Below are 17,086 nucleotides of genomic sequence, written 5' to 3' on the forward strand. Positions count from 1 at the left end.
TGATTACTATTTTTGAGGTACTTTTAGGTTCGCAGGAAACATAAGTCAGAGGTACATGGTGTACTTCTACTCCACTACATGTGTTTAATCCCTTTAGTTATTTTACAGATCTGGATGAATGATGTGAAATCTAATCAAGTGTTAAATCAATCAATCAATCAATGTTTATTTATATAGCCCAATATCACAAATGTTACATTTGTCTCAGTGGACTTCACAGTTTGTACAGAATATCAGTATGACAATAAATCAGACTTTAGTTCCACCTGGAGTAAATTCACAAGCTACCCTGCAGTAAACAAAGTCATTCAAACTAGCTGCACCTTTACCAGCTTTGAGAACACTTTCATGATCAATCATTATAGGATGTAACGATACCAAAAACTCACGGTACAATTATATCGCGAATAACAATGTAAACATTTTTGGGGAATTTTTTGTTTAAAAATCTTTTACTTGGAAAAATGTTCTTTATTAAATAATACATCTGATTTGTACAGCATTTTAGTAGGATAGCAGTATTTTAAAGTGTCAAAAACAAAGTGACAGTAACAGACTGGAACAAGAAAACCAATAAAACTCACTAAGTCACTCACTCAGCATCATCAGACAGGTTTTTAGGAATATGAGCATGACCAAATTTCCAGGTAGAAGCTGGGATGTTTGGGCGTTTACAATATCCCCTGCTGTGGACAAAACTCTCTCGCTTGGTACTGATGTTGCTGGGACAGCAGTGGTCGTCTCGTTAACCGAATATTTTTTTTAACAATGACGGACAAATCTGAAAGCAGTCTGTCATTTTGACAGATTAGAACAAACTCGGAACAGCGGCAAAGTTTCCCCGCAGCGAGGCTCTAGTGTTATGCCGTGTTATGCATGCCCTCCAAAAGGAAATGATATAGTTTCCAAACCGTACTTGCCGTACAGATCATTGAAATGTCTGGGAGTTTTTGCTTTACGCTGTGCGTGCTCCCGCGAGGTGCATGTATATCTCGATGGGCATGCATAACACGGTATAACAACACTTTTACTCAAGTACAATATCTGAGTACTTATTCCACCTCTGGTAGCCTATTAGCCTGAATTGTAGCCACACAATCACGCAGAGCTGCATAAAAATAGACTCACAATGGTAACAAGTGGAAAATAATATTTACAAATGTGTACAATGATTTGTAGGTAATTTTGACTAATAAAGACACCTGACTTATACATCTTCAAAGGAAGACTGTGTTAATTCTACGATTACATGGGATTAAAGCAAAATGTAGTTTTACTTGTATAATACTACAATACAACTTTGAAGATTGTAACGGCATAATTACAAGCAGAGAACGGAGTAAATTAACGTCACAGCAGGCATAACAACAGCCGGTGTTTCTTGTGAGTGTTTCCCCGGTACACGATACACACAAACGCAAAAATACACAAACACACACGCGAGCTTCCCCCAGACCAGTAATACAAAAGAAAATGTGTCTTCGGGTCAATGTGACTGATTTCGATAGAGCAAGTCACATTTGGTTTAGGCACGAAACATACTATCAGTAGAAATACATTGCTTTCAAAATCGCTCTGTGTCGAATCAATAGATTATATTTTGTGACTATAACACGAAATGCCGTGAGTGCTTCATCCTCTGAACACCACAGGATGGCGACTGACATAACATAGGTATGCTCCTCTGAAATGATTGTCCCCTGCAATTATTATTATCCCTCAATCGAGTTAGCTATTCAGCTTGCTAACGTTAGCTTAAACAAACGTAACATGCAACTTTAGCCTAATCTAAAATGCTCTACTACGGCGTACCTTTCATGTGGCTCGTCAGCGCAGACTCTTGCATCGTTATTTTTGCAAACTTTGCAGGAGGCTACTCGTGGGCTTGACCCTCGTCTTAGCCATGGCTTGTATTTGTCTTCTGCTAGCCAACGCTCGTTGAAAACGGCAACCTCCTGGCATACTGTCATCTATCACTCATCTGAATGCCCAGGTCACACGTAAGAAAAACACTTTCAGGTCACGTGCATAGCGCGGGAAGACCGGAGCGGAGATGTTTTATGTAAAAGCGAAGCAATTAAGCACGCTCCGACTTCTTTATTTTCTATTAATCTAAAAAGCGAAGTAAAGCATTTACAATTTCAAGCACTTTATCCCAAATTCAAGCACCATTCCCAAAATTCAAGCGCTTTTCAAACCTTGAAAACACCTCGTACAATTTCAAGCATTTTCAAGGATTTCCAGTACTCGTACGAACCCTGTAAATACAACACACAAACTCCGAAAACAAACAACAGAAAAACGCTAAAAGTCAAAAACACATACAAACCCAAAACACACAATGCTCCAGGCCTCTAGGGGGCGCGTTACGTGAAACAGATTACTGTCTGACCAGACATAGAGAGAACGATCGAGAGTGATGGAAATTGAAGCCGGAGGAAACAAAGTTGATCGACGTGGACAAAGTCGATATATAAGAAGGTAAGTTTTGTTTTGTTGTTATACAAAGAGCTTCATATTTACGCAGCTATCGTTAGCGTCCCTACAGTAACTACTACACAAGCTGACAGCTTCCCCTGAAGAGAAGATAAAGTGAGGGAAGAACATTGTTAAAAGAGATGACAAATCGAGAGCAGGTAAATAACACGGGCCATAGTGAGTACCGCGGAAACATTTCAAGAGAGAGAGAGAGAGACATTCTTAGCAGTTTGTTTATATGTATTTATTTGTGTATAGATCATGTTGCAACTATACAGAGCTTTAGCAATACTATATGTAACTATGGTCGGTGGAGAAGTGATCAAATGTATGCATGCAGAGCTGTCATTGGCATATGTCCGGCCGTGCGTCACCACTCTTTGAAACATCACTGTTGCCGGAAATACATCCACGGAGGAGCTGTGGAGGAACCACAAGTGGGTGGTTCTCAATCTCGAGTACGCTTGCTTGGTAGCACATGCCTTCCGAGTCACTTGCTTCAGAAGCGAGGCAAGAATACTTCCTGGCATTCGGAAAATGAAGAATAGTGGAACAGACTAGCAAGTGTGCAGGTGTGCGTCATATGAGAGGCCCCGTCTTACATTTTCCGCCACAGATTTGGGGAAATTGGTCCGTGCGCAAAGCATTGTGGGGATGTTAAGACTGCGGAGTCTTCACATGTGCAGCCTCGAAATTTCTCGCTATGAAGTACGCCGGGCTCGGTAGAATTCAAATTCAAAAGCTTTTATTGTCATTGTACAGAATACAACGAGATTTATTGTTACTGCTCCAGCAAGTGCTTCAAAAACAGACATATTAAAAACACAGATTAAAAAGGTCTGACAGTTACAACCAGCAAGTAGTGCACACAGCTTTGGATCGTCATGTAGATGACCAGGATTAATAAATAAATAAATAAATACATGAATAAAATTGAATTATGATAAAATATATATGATAAATATTAGAGTATATACATAGAGACAGACCATTGCACATTGCACATTGCACAGTGGGGATATGCGGATTTACTTTTGTGTGTTTAATGTCCTAATTGCCCATGGGAAGAAACTGTTTGTGAATCTGGAGGTGCGGGCTTTCAGTGAACGGTAGCGCCGGCCCGAGGGCAGCAGGTCGAACAGATGACGGGCTGGGTGGGATGAGTCCTTCAGGATGGAACTGGTCCTCCTGAGGCAGCGAGAGCTGGTGAAGTCTTCCAAGGAGGGCAGCCAATAATCCTCTGGGCCGTGTTAATGACCCTCTGCAGTGCCTTCCTGTCGGCAGCCGAGCACCCTGCATACCAAGCAGAGATGCAGTATGTGAGGACGAGGCTTCTGATTCAGATGGTTCTTTCTGAGCAGTCTCAGGAAGTACAGTCGCTGCTGGGCCTTCTTTATCACTGCCATGGTGTTTGTGGACCAGATGAGCTCCTGGGAGATGTGGACTCCCAGGAATTTAAATGAAGAATTCCAAGCATGCTGGACATTGGAACAGTCCTTCGGCGGCACTCGATGATGTAGTATGCTTGAAATAGTGGCTCTGGAGCAGCTTTACTCGACATTGAGAAACACCCAGAGTATCCTCGATTATAACTCCTCCAGAGAGCCTCCTTGATGCTCGATGCTCGGTCCTCGATGTGCATTTAGAGAAATTAGATGTCCTTCAACATAGCGTGCTGAAATCCATTTCCGGGTCACTACCGGAGGACCGAGGAGGAGGGTAAATTAGAGAATTGAGAAGCCTTTTATGTCTGGTCAGACATCAATCTGTTCCACGTAACGTGCTCCCTAGAGGCCTGGAGCATTGTGTGTTTTTGGGTTTGTATGTGTTTTTGAATTTGCATATCGTTTTTGCAGCGTTTTTCTGTTGCGTTTGTTTTCGGGTTTGTGTGTTGTATTTAGTTTGCATCATTTCTATAAATGCAGCGTTTTTTTGTTGTATTTATTTTCAGGGTTTGTTTGTTTTTCATTATTTGCAGCGGTTTCCTGCTTATGTATGCGTTTTTGGCCTTTGTTCTGCATTTGCACCTGCCGGCCACCGTAGTAATCTGTACAGTGGGGCAAAAAAGTATTTAGTCAGCCACCAATTGTGCAAGTTCTCCCACTTAAAAAGATGAGAGAGGCTTGTAATCTTCATCCTAGGTATACCTCAAATATGAGAGACAAAATGAGAAAGAAAAAAATCCAGAAAATCACATTGTCTGATTTTTAAAGAATTTATTTGCAAATGATGGTGGAAAATAAGTATTTGGTCACCTACAAACAAACAAGATTTCTGGCTCTCACATACCTGTAACTTCTTCTTTAAGAACCTCCTCTGTCCTCCAGTTGTTAACTGTATTAATGGCACCTGTTTGAACTCACTATCAGTATAAAAGACACCTCTCCACAACCTCAAACAGTCACACTCCAAACTCCATTATGGCCAAGACCAAAGAGCTGTCAAAGGACACCAGAAACAAAATTGTAGACCTGCACCAGGCTGGGAAGACTGAATCTGCAATAGGTAAGCAGCTTGGTGTGAAGAAATCAACTGTGGGAGCAATTATTAGAAAATGGAAGACATACAAGACCACTGATAATCTCCCTCGATCTGGGGCAAGATCTCACCCCGTGGGATCAAAATGATCACAAGAACGGTGAGCAAAAATCCCAGAACCACACAGAGGGACCTAGTCAATGACCTGCAGAGAGCTGGGACCAAAGTAACAAAGGCTACCATCAGTAACACACTACGCCGCCAGGGACTCAAATCCTGCAGTGCCAGATGTGTCCCCCTGCTTAAGCCAGTACATGTCCAGGCCCGTCTGAAGTTTGCTAGAGAGCATTTAGATGATCCAGAAGAGGATTGGGAGAATGTCATATGGTCAGATGAAACCAAAATAGAACCTTTTGGTAAAAACTCAACTAGACGTGTTTGGAGGAGAAAGAATGCTGAGTTGCATCCAAGGAACACCATACCTACTGTGAAACATGGGGGTGGAAACATCATGCTTTGGGGCTGTTTTTCTGCAAAGGGACCAGGACAACTGATCCGTGTAAAGGAAAGAATGAATGGGGCCATGTATCGTGAGATTTTGAGTGACAACCTCCTTCCATCAGCAAGGGCATTGAAGATGAAACGTGGCTGGGTCTTTCAGCATGACAATGATCCCCAACACACCGCCCGGGCAACGAAGGAGTGGCTTCGTAAGAAGCATTTCAAGGTCCTGGAGTGGCCTAGCCAGTCTCCAGATCTCAACCCCATAGAAAATCTTTGGAGGGAGTTGAAAGTCTGTGTTGCCCAGCGACAGCCCCAAAACATCACTGCTCTAGAGGAGATCTGCATGGAGGAATGGGCCAGAATACCAGCAACAGTGTGTGAAAACCTTGTGAAGACTTACAGAAAACGTTTGACCTCTGTCATTGCCAACAAAGGGTATATAACAAAGTATTGACATGAACTTTTGTTCTTGACCAAATACTTATTTTCCACCATAATTTGCAAATAAAATTACAGGCCTCTCTCATCTTTTTAAGTGGGAGAACTTGCACAATTGGTGGCTGACTAAATACTTTTTTGCCCCACTGTATGTGATGGCCTGCTGATGACAGGGCATTTCAAGCATGCAGTGTGGTTACTGCTGTTTTATTTTTTAAACAAGCAGCGGTTAGTAATCTGCTTTCATTATTTTATTATGTAATTATGACTGTGAGTATAAGTGTGTATTCATATGTTTTATGTATATTATCGAGCACACATTTTCTTGTCCTTGACATTGGATCACAAAATTCGAATCAATTCATACTGGCCATTCTGACCCACAATCCTTTGTTCAGCGATTATAAAAACAAGAGGGTCAAAGGTCAAGGTGCCATGTTGGCACAGAAGCATATCTACCATTTACACTTAATAGGTATACCATAGAGCTCCTTTCCTTTATTATATTACTGATTGACAAACAGTCTTTATCAAAAGTGCCATGTTTGTGCGACCCTCACCAGCACTCATGTCCAGTGAAAACTTGAATAGGACCACAGGAGAGCTGAGTTCGTCCTCCACCTGTTGGATACACAAGGACACACATCAGCCGTCTGTCACACAGGGATGCTTATCATCATACTGAACAGTGATCTGCTGTATGGCATGCAAAACAAAGATCTTCAGTTGGAAGGGTGCGATGTTAACGTTTCAGATGTTGCTTTGTGTCCATGCCTAATGAAGCTGTGATATGTTATGTAACTGAATGTCACACACAAGTCAATAGGCGCTTTCACACCGCAGTACTTTTCCCACAAAGGTTCATGAGAACTTAGTTCATCAGAACTCTTTAGTTCTGATGAACTAAGTACAGATCGCGTTCACACCGGAATAAGTCCCTGGGGGTGGATTAGGCAAATGAAGCCGCTGACGACACTTGTTGTTCTTCTTCTGCTTTGGGTTTACTGGCAGGCCTCCAACAACTTCACGGCGTATACTGCGGCCCAAAATCCCCGGCCGGAAGTCCCCGGAGTTGGGGACTGGCTTCAGTAGAAGCTGTTGGGACTCCCAGCAGCTTCTACGGAAGCCTTTCGAGTAAATCGTCAGAACGCCGACACCTCCTCATCTCCACCGCTCCCATGTTTTATTTTGCCATAAGTTAGTCTCTCTGCGTTTCTGCGCTGGGCTAATGCTAATAATGCTAATGCGAGGATAATAAAATGGTGGCTTCACAACACTTTTTTTGAGTTTTACGGGGCGTGGTTTGCAATCCGCCCAGCCAATCAGAAATATAGCTCTTTTTTCATAAGAGAGCCGCATGAGAGTCCCTGCTCTCTAGCAGGGACGGAAAAGGGGGTAAAAAGGTTCTCATGAACTAGCCGGAACTTTAGTTCCGGCTCTTTTTGGTGTGAACGCGAAATTTCGGAACTCTATCGGAACTAAAGTGGGAAAAGTACTCCGCTGTGAACACGGCTAATATGGAAGAGATGGGCCGAGTTCTTTCCTCTTATTTGTGTGGAGCAACCACCATCACAACTACAGCTTATTTACTAAAATACCTTAGGTATGAACTGATCAATAAGTGGCATTCGGCGTTTAGACTTCTCCATTATTAATAAAGACATTTCCAAAGCAAGGCTATGCACCATGCAATAGGTCACAGATGCAGGCAGCACCTGGACACATCTGTGCTTCTGAGGACATCACCGGGGTTACATCATGCCTGGCGGGGGGCTTAGATTAAGTGTGTTTGGGTGTTCATGTGAGGGTCATGAATAATCCACAAGTATGTCTGCGGTTGTCAAGTTAGAAAACCAGAAAATATATTCTAAAACGTTTTATCCATAATAAGAAACAAATATAGCTGCACCTAGGGCAGGTTTCAAAGCTGTAGCATGCTAATGTTAAGTGATACACAGGTCTTGCTTCCTGTCTGAGTCGTCCTTTACGATGGAGGACTCACCCCAAGGCACATATTTTCTAGGTGTGAACTTTTGCAGGATTTGATTTGCTCTCTTTTTCTATTCTTCATCTTTCTATAACTGCAAGAACATGCAATAAGTTGGGCAACCCTTAATGCCTTAAGGATAGACTGCCCAAAAATGTGTTAGTAAGCTCCTTTTGATCAAATTATCATATCTTGCCCCTCTTTATGATGCACTCTGTTCACCATGATGTGGACAGAGGACACATTGTGTCACATAGTTGATGTAAAGCCTACTGAGAATTTAGTTTTTCTATTGTACACAAACTGTTGGAGGGCTGAGCAAAAGTCACCAGCTCCACAGTGTCCTCTGAGGCAGCAACATGCTGTATTTAACCAAGCAGAAAGAAGAGACAGCAATGCAGACACATATCTGTTAAGCAAGAACAGAGCAAACAAAGGTTTACCCGTGGGAGGCCTCTACGTGCGTAATGAAAGTCAAAGCAAACACTATGTTACAAACATGTGTTGTTTAAATAAAAGGAGAAGTATAACTTTAGCAAAAAAGCTTAAACACACAATAGTCAAGACAATCCAAACATTTGTGATGTTCGTTCAATAGTAGATACTGGTTAACATTAAATGGTTGTTATCTTTAAACTACGTTAAGAACACTGCTATGGGCCTGTTGTTCTGGATACCAAAGAAATACACACAACCCTTACTGCCAAGGATTACATGTCCAAATAAAACTCAACTCACAGCACTACAGAACTGACTCATTATGGCTGAATTTAAATGTCAGTCACATAGAGGAGGGACTTTACAGCTCTTTAGTGAGGTGATGTATCCATTCACATGATAGGTGTCAGATCAAGTATAAAATATAGGTGTCAAATGGATTACTCTGGTTGTTTTTGTTAAAATCAAGTAATGAGATGCATCAGCCCATGACCCATTCATGAATTATGAATGACCCTTGCATTTCTTCCAAGGCAACAAAACAAGTGTGGAGAGGCATTCTCTGAAGTACCTCATATAACATGCCTGAGTAGTCCACATCCTAAACAATTAGGAAGAAGTGAACAGACCATCCTTATAAACTAAGTAGGACGATTTAAAACTCACTTAATTGGGTTCATTTAGAAATTGCTTCAGTTTATCATCATAACAGATCAAAAAGTTCAGATTCATTTTACAATAAATAAAGGCATGATTCTCTCTCTCTCTCTCTCTCTCTCTCTCGCTCTCTCTCTCTCTCTCTCTCTCTCTCTCTCTCTCTCTCTCTCTCTCTCTCTCTCTCTCTCTCTCTCTCTCTCTCTCTCTCTCTCTCTCTCTCTCTCTCTCTCGCTCTCTCTCGCTCTCTCTCTCTCTCTCGCTCTCTCTCTCTCTCTCTTGCTCTCTCTCTCTCGCTCTCTCTCTCAGTGACGAATGAAGTGATGAAATGATCTTTATTCTGCAGACCCTGCATACCGCTGTTCTCTTCTTATTACCGTCATCGACAAAATAATCCTTGAATCCAAACTTCACTATTTGTGGAGTAACGCTAGCCGCTGTCATGTTAACTAACACTCCTGCCGTCTAGTGGGTTGCCAGGTTTGCGCGCACGCGATATAATCACCCAATCACGTTTCGAAAAATCTAAACGTAATATCTCAATACAAAAACAAACGCAAATATTTAATAAAAAAAAGTCAAGTCCTTTCAAGTCATCCGTCTCAAGTCATGTATACCAAGTCAAAGTCAAGTCTTTTATCAATGTTAGTCAAGCAAGTCTCAAGTAAAAAAATATGTGACTCGAGTCGGACTCGAGTCCCCACCTCTGCTGTACTGCAAAGTCATAGGGGCACAGGAATATTGTTTTTTGGATATTATGTGTTTGGTTGCAAAACTGTAACTGCAAATATTTGATTTACATTTGATGACCATTATTATGGGAGTCCTGAGTTTTTGTTTATGACAGAATATTATGAGAGCACCTACCGATGTTTTAATGGAGGTCAGAGCTTTGAGCCTCTGCAGGAGGTGCTGGCTCTAGAGGGGAGAGAAATAAAGGTGAGTAGAGTATATCATTAGATTTTATTGCAAACTCCATAATATGACATTTAATATCTGCCAATATTCAAATCCAGATTTTATTACCCTAAATTGTTATTTAGGAATGACAGTTTGTTTTTAAGGGGAAGTGAAGTGGTGCTCACCAGAGCAGTGGCGTGTCTGATCTTGTGGACGATCCCATCGTGTCCGAGGTGCTGCAGGGAGAGCCAGAGGGGCAGCGCCCGCAGCCTGGCCACCGGCTGGCTGGAGGTCATGCCTGCTGCCAGAGACTGACACACAGCAAGTCATTCAGACACAAACAGAGAATAGAACAGAACAATCAGAATCTGGATTAGACATCCTTGATTTGTTCCACAGTGGGGACACTAAAGGTGTTACAGCAAGAAGACAAGAATAAGCTGAGTAGACTGACATATGAAATAAAGAACTAAGCACACAGTTAACAGTATCTAATCAAATAAGAAACATCCTCTTTAATAATCAAAAGCAGCATTATAGAAAAGTGAGTAAACATATAAAAGTAATGAGGTACAGTAGCAGCATGTGGCAACATTATTAATTGTAAAAACTGTAACCTGCACACATAAAAAAAGAAAAGAAAAGTGTACTGTATATTACATGTAATACAACCAAACTTAATGATTTTAAGAGAAAAATCTTAACATAGATAGTTTAAATAGTGACAATTGTGGGAAAGGTTAAAAAAGTGTGTGTTTGATTGCTGAACATTTCCTCAGTGAGGATCAGCAGCAGGAGGACATCCAGAAACATGGTGGCTCTGTGTCGGGAACATCTGTAGAAAGATATATGAGCGTACCATGGCTGGGTCTTCATGTCTGTAGAGGGTGACAGCTGTGACAGCAGGCAGGCCCAGCCACTGACCTGGGGTCAGAGTCATACTGTCACTCCTGGTGGCTGCCTGCAGGGGGGAGGTCAGAGTACACAGAGGAACACACGTCACAAGAGAAAGTAAGATGGCTCTTCGTGTGTGTATTGTCTGGCATATACAACCTAAATGAGGTTAGCCAAAAATACTTGGGGGCGGGGGGGGTGGCTGTCTCAGAAGTTGGCAGGTGTCAAAGGTGTATGTGGCTGCGGTTGACTATTCTTTTTCCTTAGTGAGCCGTAGTGCTGCCGGTTCAAGTCCCTATGGACTGTGTGGATTGCTACTTGGAGAGGTCCCAGTTCACCTCCTGGGCCCTGCCGTGGTGCCCTTGAGCAAGGCACCAGACAACCCCCTCCCCCCCACTCACATTGCTCCCTGGGCGCTGTACAATAGCTGCCCACTGCTCCTGGTACTAGACTCCTGGTGCTAGGATGGGTTAAATGCAGAGGCCAAATTTCACTGTGTGCTGTGTGCTGTGTGCTGTGTGCTGTGTGCTGTGTGCTGTGTGCTGTGTGCTCTGCATGTGAGGCAATTAAAAGATGGGTTTCATCTCTCCGATTCTATTATATTCTATTAGCTGTTTGAATGACCTAGAACAGGGGTGTCGAAACTACAACCGGGGCACCGACTGATTGTCCACTTTTAGTTGGCCCTCATCAAATTCTAAAAGTATAATGCGACATGTCCCACACCTGAAACTTGAGCTTTTCCTATATTCTACTTCTTAAACATATATATGAACATATATCACGCAGTAGTATTCATGTGTTAATAAGCTCACTTTTCAAATACATTCAGTCAATTAAAAGTTGAAAACATTTTCTCACAAATCTTAGTTGATAAAGCTTGAAATATCCCCTTCATATCTCCCCCTTATTATCAGCAATTTGAGGCTTCCGTTTTAAGGGATGAGCTGCAACACTGTTTGTAACACAATAAAGTAAACCCTCTGGAGAGCTGTGAAGGATGCTGTTTGTTTTCTTAAAGCATTGTCAACTGTCAAGCATAATTGACCTTCATTTGATTGCTTTTTCTAACTTATGACTTTGATGTTACTTACTGAGCTGGGTGGTGTTTCTTATGTTATTGTTTGAAATTCAACATGTTGGAATGACGATACCCACTGTCTTGGTTTAAAATATATATATACATCCCAGAGTCGGACCAGAGCTAATAAGGCTTAAAAGGAGTCCAAACAAGTTGGTAATATCCAAAGTAAGTCATGATAAACTAGTTCTCGCTTCATGTCCATTTGCCACAGTTCAGCAAACAATCTGTGCAATCTCCAATAGGAACAGTGTGACTTTGGAATATATCCACTTTATATGTTTACACCAGCTAAAGAATCCTCATGTCAGCTTCTACTCATGTACTGTAAGTAACAACTGGACCAACAACCTTCCCATACACGTTTTAGCCTGTTGGTAGCAATAGTTATATTATACTACTTTTCCACAGTTTGTGTAAAATGGTAAGGTAACATCTAAGGACTACAAGGGGCTAGGAAGGGATAACAAAAATAAGCAACCACCAGCTGGTACTGGTAAAAATAAATGCCATCAGTAATTTATTGTGAATCTGTTATTCATTAAAGAATATAGACACTAAGCTATTACTGTGCACACTACGCATGCAAAATATAAATAGACTGGCCTATTTTGGAATACGGATCTCTGTGAAACTTCATTTTTTTCCCATTTACAGAGCTAGGACTGTATATATATACACCTCGTTTCTCTTCAGCGCACGCACAGAACAGACAGCTAGCTATTGTGAGGAAATATTGGTCGAATTAGACTAAGCATGTATTGGATTAGAATCCACATTTAAGTAGACGGGAGTATTTTTTACATTACCATGATGGCAGAGGAGGCCTGACCCAGAGCCAGCGTTGCCAGGTTGACCCTGGAGAACAAAACACAATAACATAATAAAGGTTAATATTTCTCTAGCGGAACAAGGACTTCATACTATACAGAATGATCAGGGCTAGCAATCAGAGTCATCTGCAGCAGGTCTTTCCAGGGCCCGCTCATTGACTGCAGTTCAGTTTTGCTGAAGGATGCTGGATTTATTAACAGAATGACTGAAGTCTTTACTTCCCTGAAGTCTTTACTTCCCTGAAGTCAGCATGCACAATCAGATACTGGAACAACAGCACTCGCCTATTTGGAAATCGGTGTAGTACCACAAGTAGCCTACTGTACTAAAATATAATTTTGAGATACTTGTACTTTACTTGAGCTTTTCCATTTTATGCTACTTGGTACTTCTAGTAGAATTCAGAGGTAAATAATGTGTTTCTACTCCACTAATTATTTGTAATACTTTAGTTCCACCTGGAGTAAATTCACAAGCTACCCTGCAGCATACAAAGTCATTCAAACTACAGATGTAGCGCTTCATTTCAGACGCCTACCCGTGCGGGTCGGTGATATGCACGGGGTGGGCCCCTGCTGAAAAGGAAAACCCCCCCGCAGGACTTGATATTCCCCGTTGATAAATAAATGTAATTTTAATGAAACCAGCTGCAATGGATCATGGATCCACCAGGGGGAGCCGTGAAAAGCTGCCAACCTGGAACTCATGTGAAATAAACAGCTGATAGATCAACAGGTGTCTGATATAGCGGATATTTGTTAAGATCCATAATGTCACGGATAGGATCATATTCTGTGCTAAATAAGAGACATTTAATCCTTTACAAAACATCACCATGTTTTTATTTAACAAAATAATGTTGTTTAAGTCACGTTGGCGTAAGTACAAAACCATCGCTATGTTTTTTCATCAGGAAATGCAGCCCGGCTCAAACAAACGATTTTCAATCATCATCCTCACGATCATTTAATGGATCATATGTTCGTGAATTGAAATGAATGCACTAATACATGAAGTTTAATCCACGTGAGTTTACAACAACAAAAATAATCGCTTTTTTTTTATATCACATCCGACCGGAGGAAAATGCAGCACGGCTCTCACTACCGATAATCCTAATCCCACGGGCAAACAATAATATGTACAGTATTAATAGTTTACTGTATTATTAGTGTCTAATATTACTGCTATAACAATCACACATTGAGTTGTTAAAATCAGACCGTTTTTTTTTTTTAAACAGTCTGAATGAAACAGCAGCTCTCAGGTGATCAGGTGTATGTTTACCAGTGTTGGGACTAACGCGTTACAAACTAACGCACACAACTACCTTTTGCGGTAACTAATAACGTTACTAGTTAACTATTCCCATTCATACATTATGTGATCCAACTGAACCGAATCTCCCTGCGGATGTAATTTACAGGCGAATACAGCGATGTTCTCTCACAGTACCATGGAAAAGTGAAAGTGACCAGAGAGGAGTGATGATTGGTTAACGCGGGGTAACATTTCAGGGTAAGCCAATCAGAGACAGAGTTGGGCGGGTCTTGCCTTATGGGGAAAATACACAGACACACAAACACTTGCTAAGGCTAACACACACATATACACAGCAACGCCCACCACCAACACACACACTATGGCAGATGCAAGTATCAGCGAGAGCAGCAGCGCATTTACAACTTGGAGATATAACCACTATTTTCAATTTGTGGGGATAAAGGACGCACAAAATATTGCGGTCAAATGTAAACTGTGTGCAGGACAGAAAGCATTGTCCACATCGAATAACAGCAATGCCGATCTCCTGAAGTCGCCAAAGACCCCACCGTCTCAACCACCGGCAGTGACCCAGATGGAGCAACACCATCTAAACAGCCAAAAAACGATTTTTTTAAATTTGCACATGTCACCCAGAGTCAACTAAACAGATTAATTGCTGAAAATAGTTTGTTTGTCTTCAGTGTCAGTCTGACCGTTTATTATTTATCTAATTGGTACTGCCAAAAGAGTGTAGTTCTTGTTTAATTGTTACACTGCCAAAATAGTGTAGTTGTTGTTAATATGTACAATGTGGTGATTGACATTATTCACCCACGGATCTATGGGTTGGGGTATTGTTCTGCACGGACATTTTAGTGAACCGGACTTCCTGTTTCCGCCAGTCTTCGCTTCCCGGGCATGAAGTTGTTTACAATGGTTTTCAGATGCTAAATAAAAGTCTAGCTTGTACCTTTTATACCCCGCCTCCGACTCCCATCTCTCGGCACCACAACACTGCCAAAAGAGTGTAGTTGTCTTTATTTCATATTGCACTACTTAGAACTTGATTGTTGAGGCCACAATAAAGATGCCTGCTTTATTGTTAATGCACAGATTACAGGTAATGAGACAATGAAATGCAGTTTAGCTTCTAACGGTGCAACAAGCAGTAAAGTGAAAAGTAATGTACACAATCTACAGAATAAAATATAGAATTAATTGAATTATGAATAAACAGTGAGGGGTATGAATACACTAGATATACACAGCAGCCTGTGAGCAGTATTAACAGTCAGTATGAATATGCTAAGATATATAATAATAATAATAATAATCCTTATATTTATTATAGCGCTTTATCAATGACTCAAAGCGCTTTACAAATACACATTACATATACAGATCATACATACATGTGATGGTCATCTACTGTGGACAATACCCACAGGAGCAAGTTCAGGTGAAGTGTCTTGCCCAAGGACACAACGGCTTTACAGACGCAGCGGCGGCGGGTTTCACCCCCTATATATATATATAAAGTATGAACACGGTAAGCAGTGCAAGTATAGCATACATGCCAACCTTTCCAAATGCAAAAGAGGTAGGTTTGCACGTGGCAAATGTGCACGCCCAAATGAGGTAATCAGAAGAAATGGAACCCCAGTAATCACATGTATAAACCATGTATTTAACATATATTGCATCATTTTATGCATTTTTCAGAAAAAGTGGTAGTTTGGTAAACAGTGACATCAACGACATGTCTGGTCTGTAAAATGCCCGAAAAGTAAAAGAATGGGAGATAAATATCCCAAAGTCTCCACATTTTATTATATTTTTAATGTGTTTCTGGTCCTCTTTCAGTTGAGACAGTGTAGATGAAGGATGTGTCAGGATGTAGAACTCTTGTGTGAACATTGGATAAAGCCAGGTTCATATTCTTGTTTCATGTTGTTGACATATTAGAGTCAAAGGTTTGCACAGAGCGAAATATCTTTGTGTTGCGCCATAAATCAGAAAATACTGCATTAAAAAAGTAATTTCCTGGATTTTTATACTGATAAAGTGTGATATAAATAATGTACAGGCTTTCAGATTGCTGTAGTTCACTAAACACATTAATGACATGTTTGGTGTTGAAAATGTCAGAAAAAGTGAAAGAATGGGAGATAAATATCCCCAAATCTCAAAATTGCATTATATTTTGTGTGTGTTTGTGGTCCTCTTTCAGTTGAGACACTGTAGGATGCTTCCGGAAAAGACCAAACACTGGATGTCTTTCAGTCGCCAACATGTGTTTTCGAGACACTGATATTAACGGGGAAATCCTTCAGGACTCAAATGCCTCGTCGGGGGTAACGCTGCCTTTTCCGCAGCGTCACCTCCGGTCTGCACGTTGTTTCTCTTTCAGAAACACAGAGGACTACTGTTTGTATGATGCGATCACGCTGCAAACGGTGTCCACCAAAAGTCTAGTCCAGTGTCAATGGAGTGTCATTTTTATTTGTTATAGTTTGGGAAGATTGAAAATCGGTAGGGAAAGCAGCTAAGTCGGCAGGCGGTAGAAACATGTCAAAAGCGGTAGACTACCGACCAAATCGGTAGGGTTGGCAGGTATGCAGTATAGTATAAAATATATGGATATTAATTTCATGATAAACATTGTGGAACAATGATGAAAAATGTGAATGGAAATGGCGACGTAAAACTGACACAAAACAACAACAAACTTTTGCCGAGCCAATGGAGAGTTTCATCAGCAGCGGGTACAAACCACCAATGAGCGCTCAGCTCGAGATACCAGCGAGTCGAGAGAGTGAATTATATCTGCATTTTCTCTTTTGAGAAGCCCCCACCCCCCATGTTGCAAACTCTTTGTTTAAAACTAATTGGCCATCGGAATGTGTGGAGTAAGTCTCCCAAGGGGGATGCTCACATTCCACAGCTCCCCCCACCCCCCTCCTGTGATCTCCCAACCCCCAGTCTGTAGGTTTGTGTTCGCTGCAGCATGTCTGTTAGGCCCCGCCCCCCGCACACAGAGAGACACAGGGAGATCGCTCTTCTGGAGTGAAGAGAGCGGAAATAATGATATTGCAAGTTAGTAACGTAAGATGCATTTTGACAGACAAGATGGC

The 17,086-nt window shown here is 41.4% G+C and overlaps 2 protein-coding genes across 11 annotated transcripts in view; one reads left to right on the forward strand and one right to left on the reverse strand.

Annotated features, from left to right (window-relative positions):
- Positions 1–17,086, reverse strand: part of pdxdc1 (pyridoxal-dependent decarboxylase domain containing 1) — a 127,451-nt gene that overhangs the window by 32,810 nt on the left and 77,555 nt on the right. For all 10 annotated transcript variants that reach the window (XR_013802022.1, XR_013802023.1, XM_079646595.1 and 7 more), the window contains 5 exons: positions 12,662–12,710; positions 10,737–10,838; positions 10,063–10,188; positions 9,845–9,895; positions 6,459–6,519 (listed from right to left, as the gene is read on the reverse strand). Coding sequence is in view for 8 of the 10 variants with exons in the window: in XM_079646595.1 (XP_079502721.1) it covers positions 6,459–6,519; positions 9,845–9,895; positions 10,063–10,188; positions 10,737–10,838; positions 12,662–12,710 (389 nt within the window). In the remaining 2 variants the exon portion in view is untranslated. The remainder of the gene's footprint in view (positions 1–6,458; positions 6,520–9,844; positions 9,896–10,062; positions 10,189–10,736; positions 10,839–12,661; positions 12,711–17,086) is intronic.
- LOC307017110 (uncharacterized protein) overlaps positions 1–17,086 on the forward strand; it is a 30,202-nt gene that overhangs the window by 936 nt on the left and 12,180 nt on the right. The window lies entirely within an intron of this gene.

This window comes from Notothenia rossii (assembly GCF_949606895.1).
Source record: "Notothenia rossii genome assembly, chromosome: 8".
NCBI classification, from domain to species: domain Eukaryota; kingdom Metazoa; phylum Chordata; class Actinopteri; order Perciformes; family Nototheniidae; genus Notothenia; species Notothenia rossii.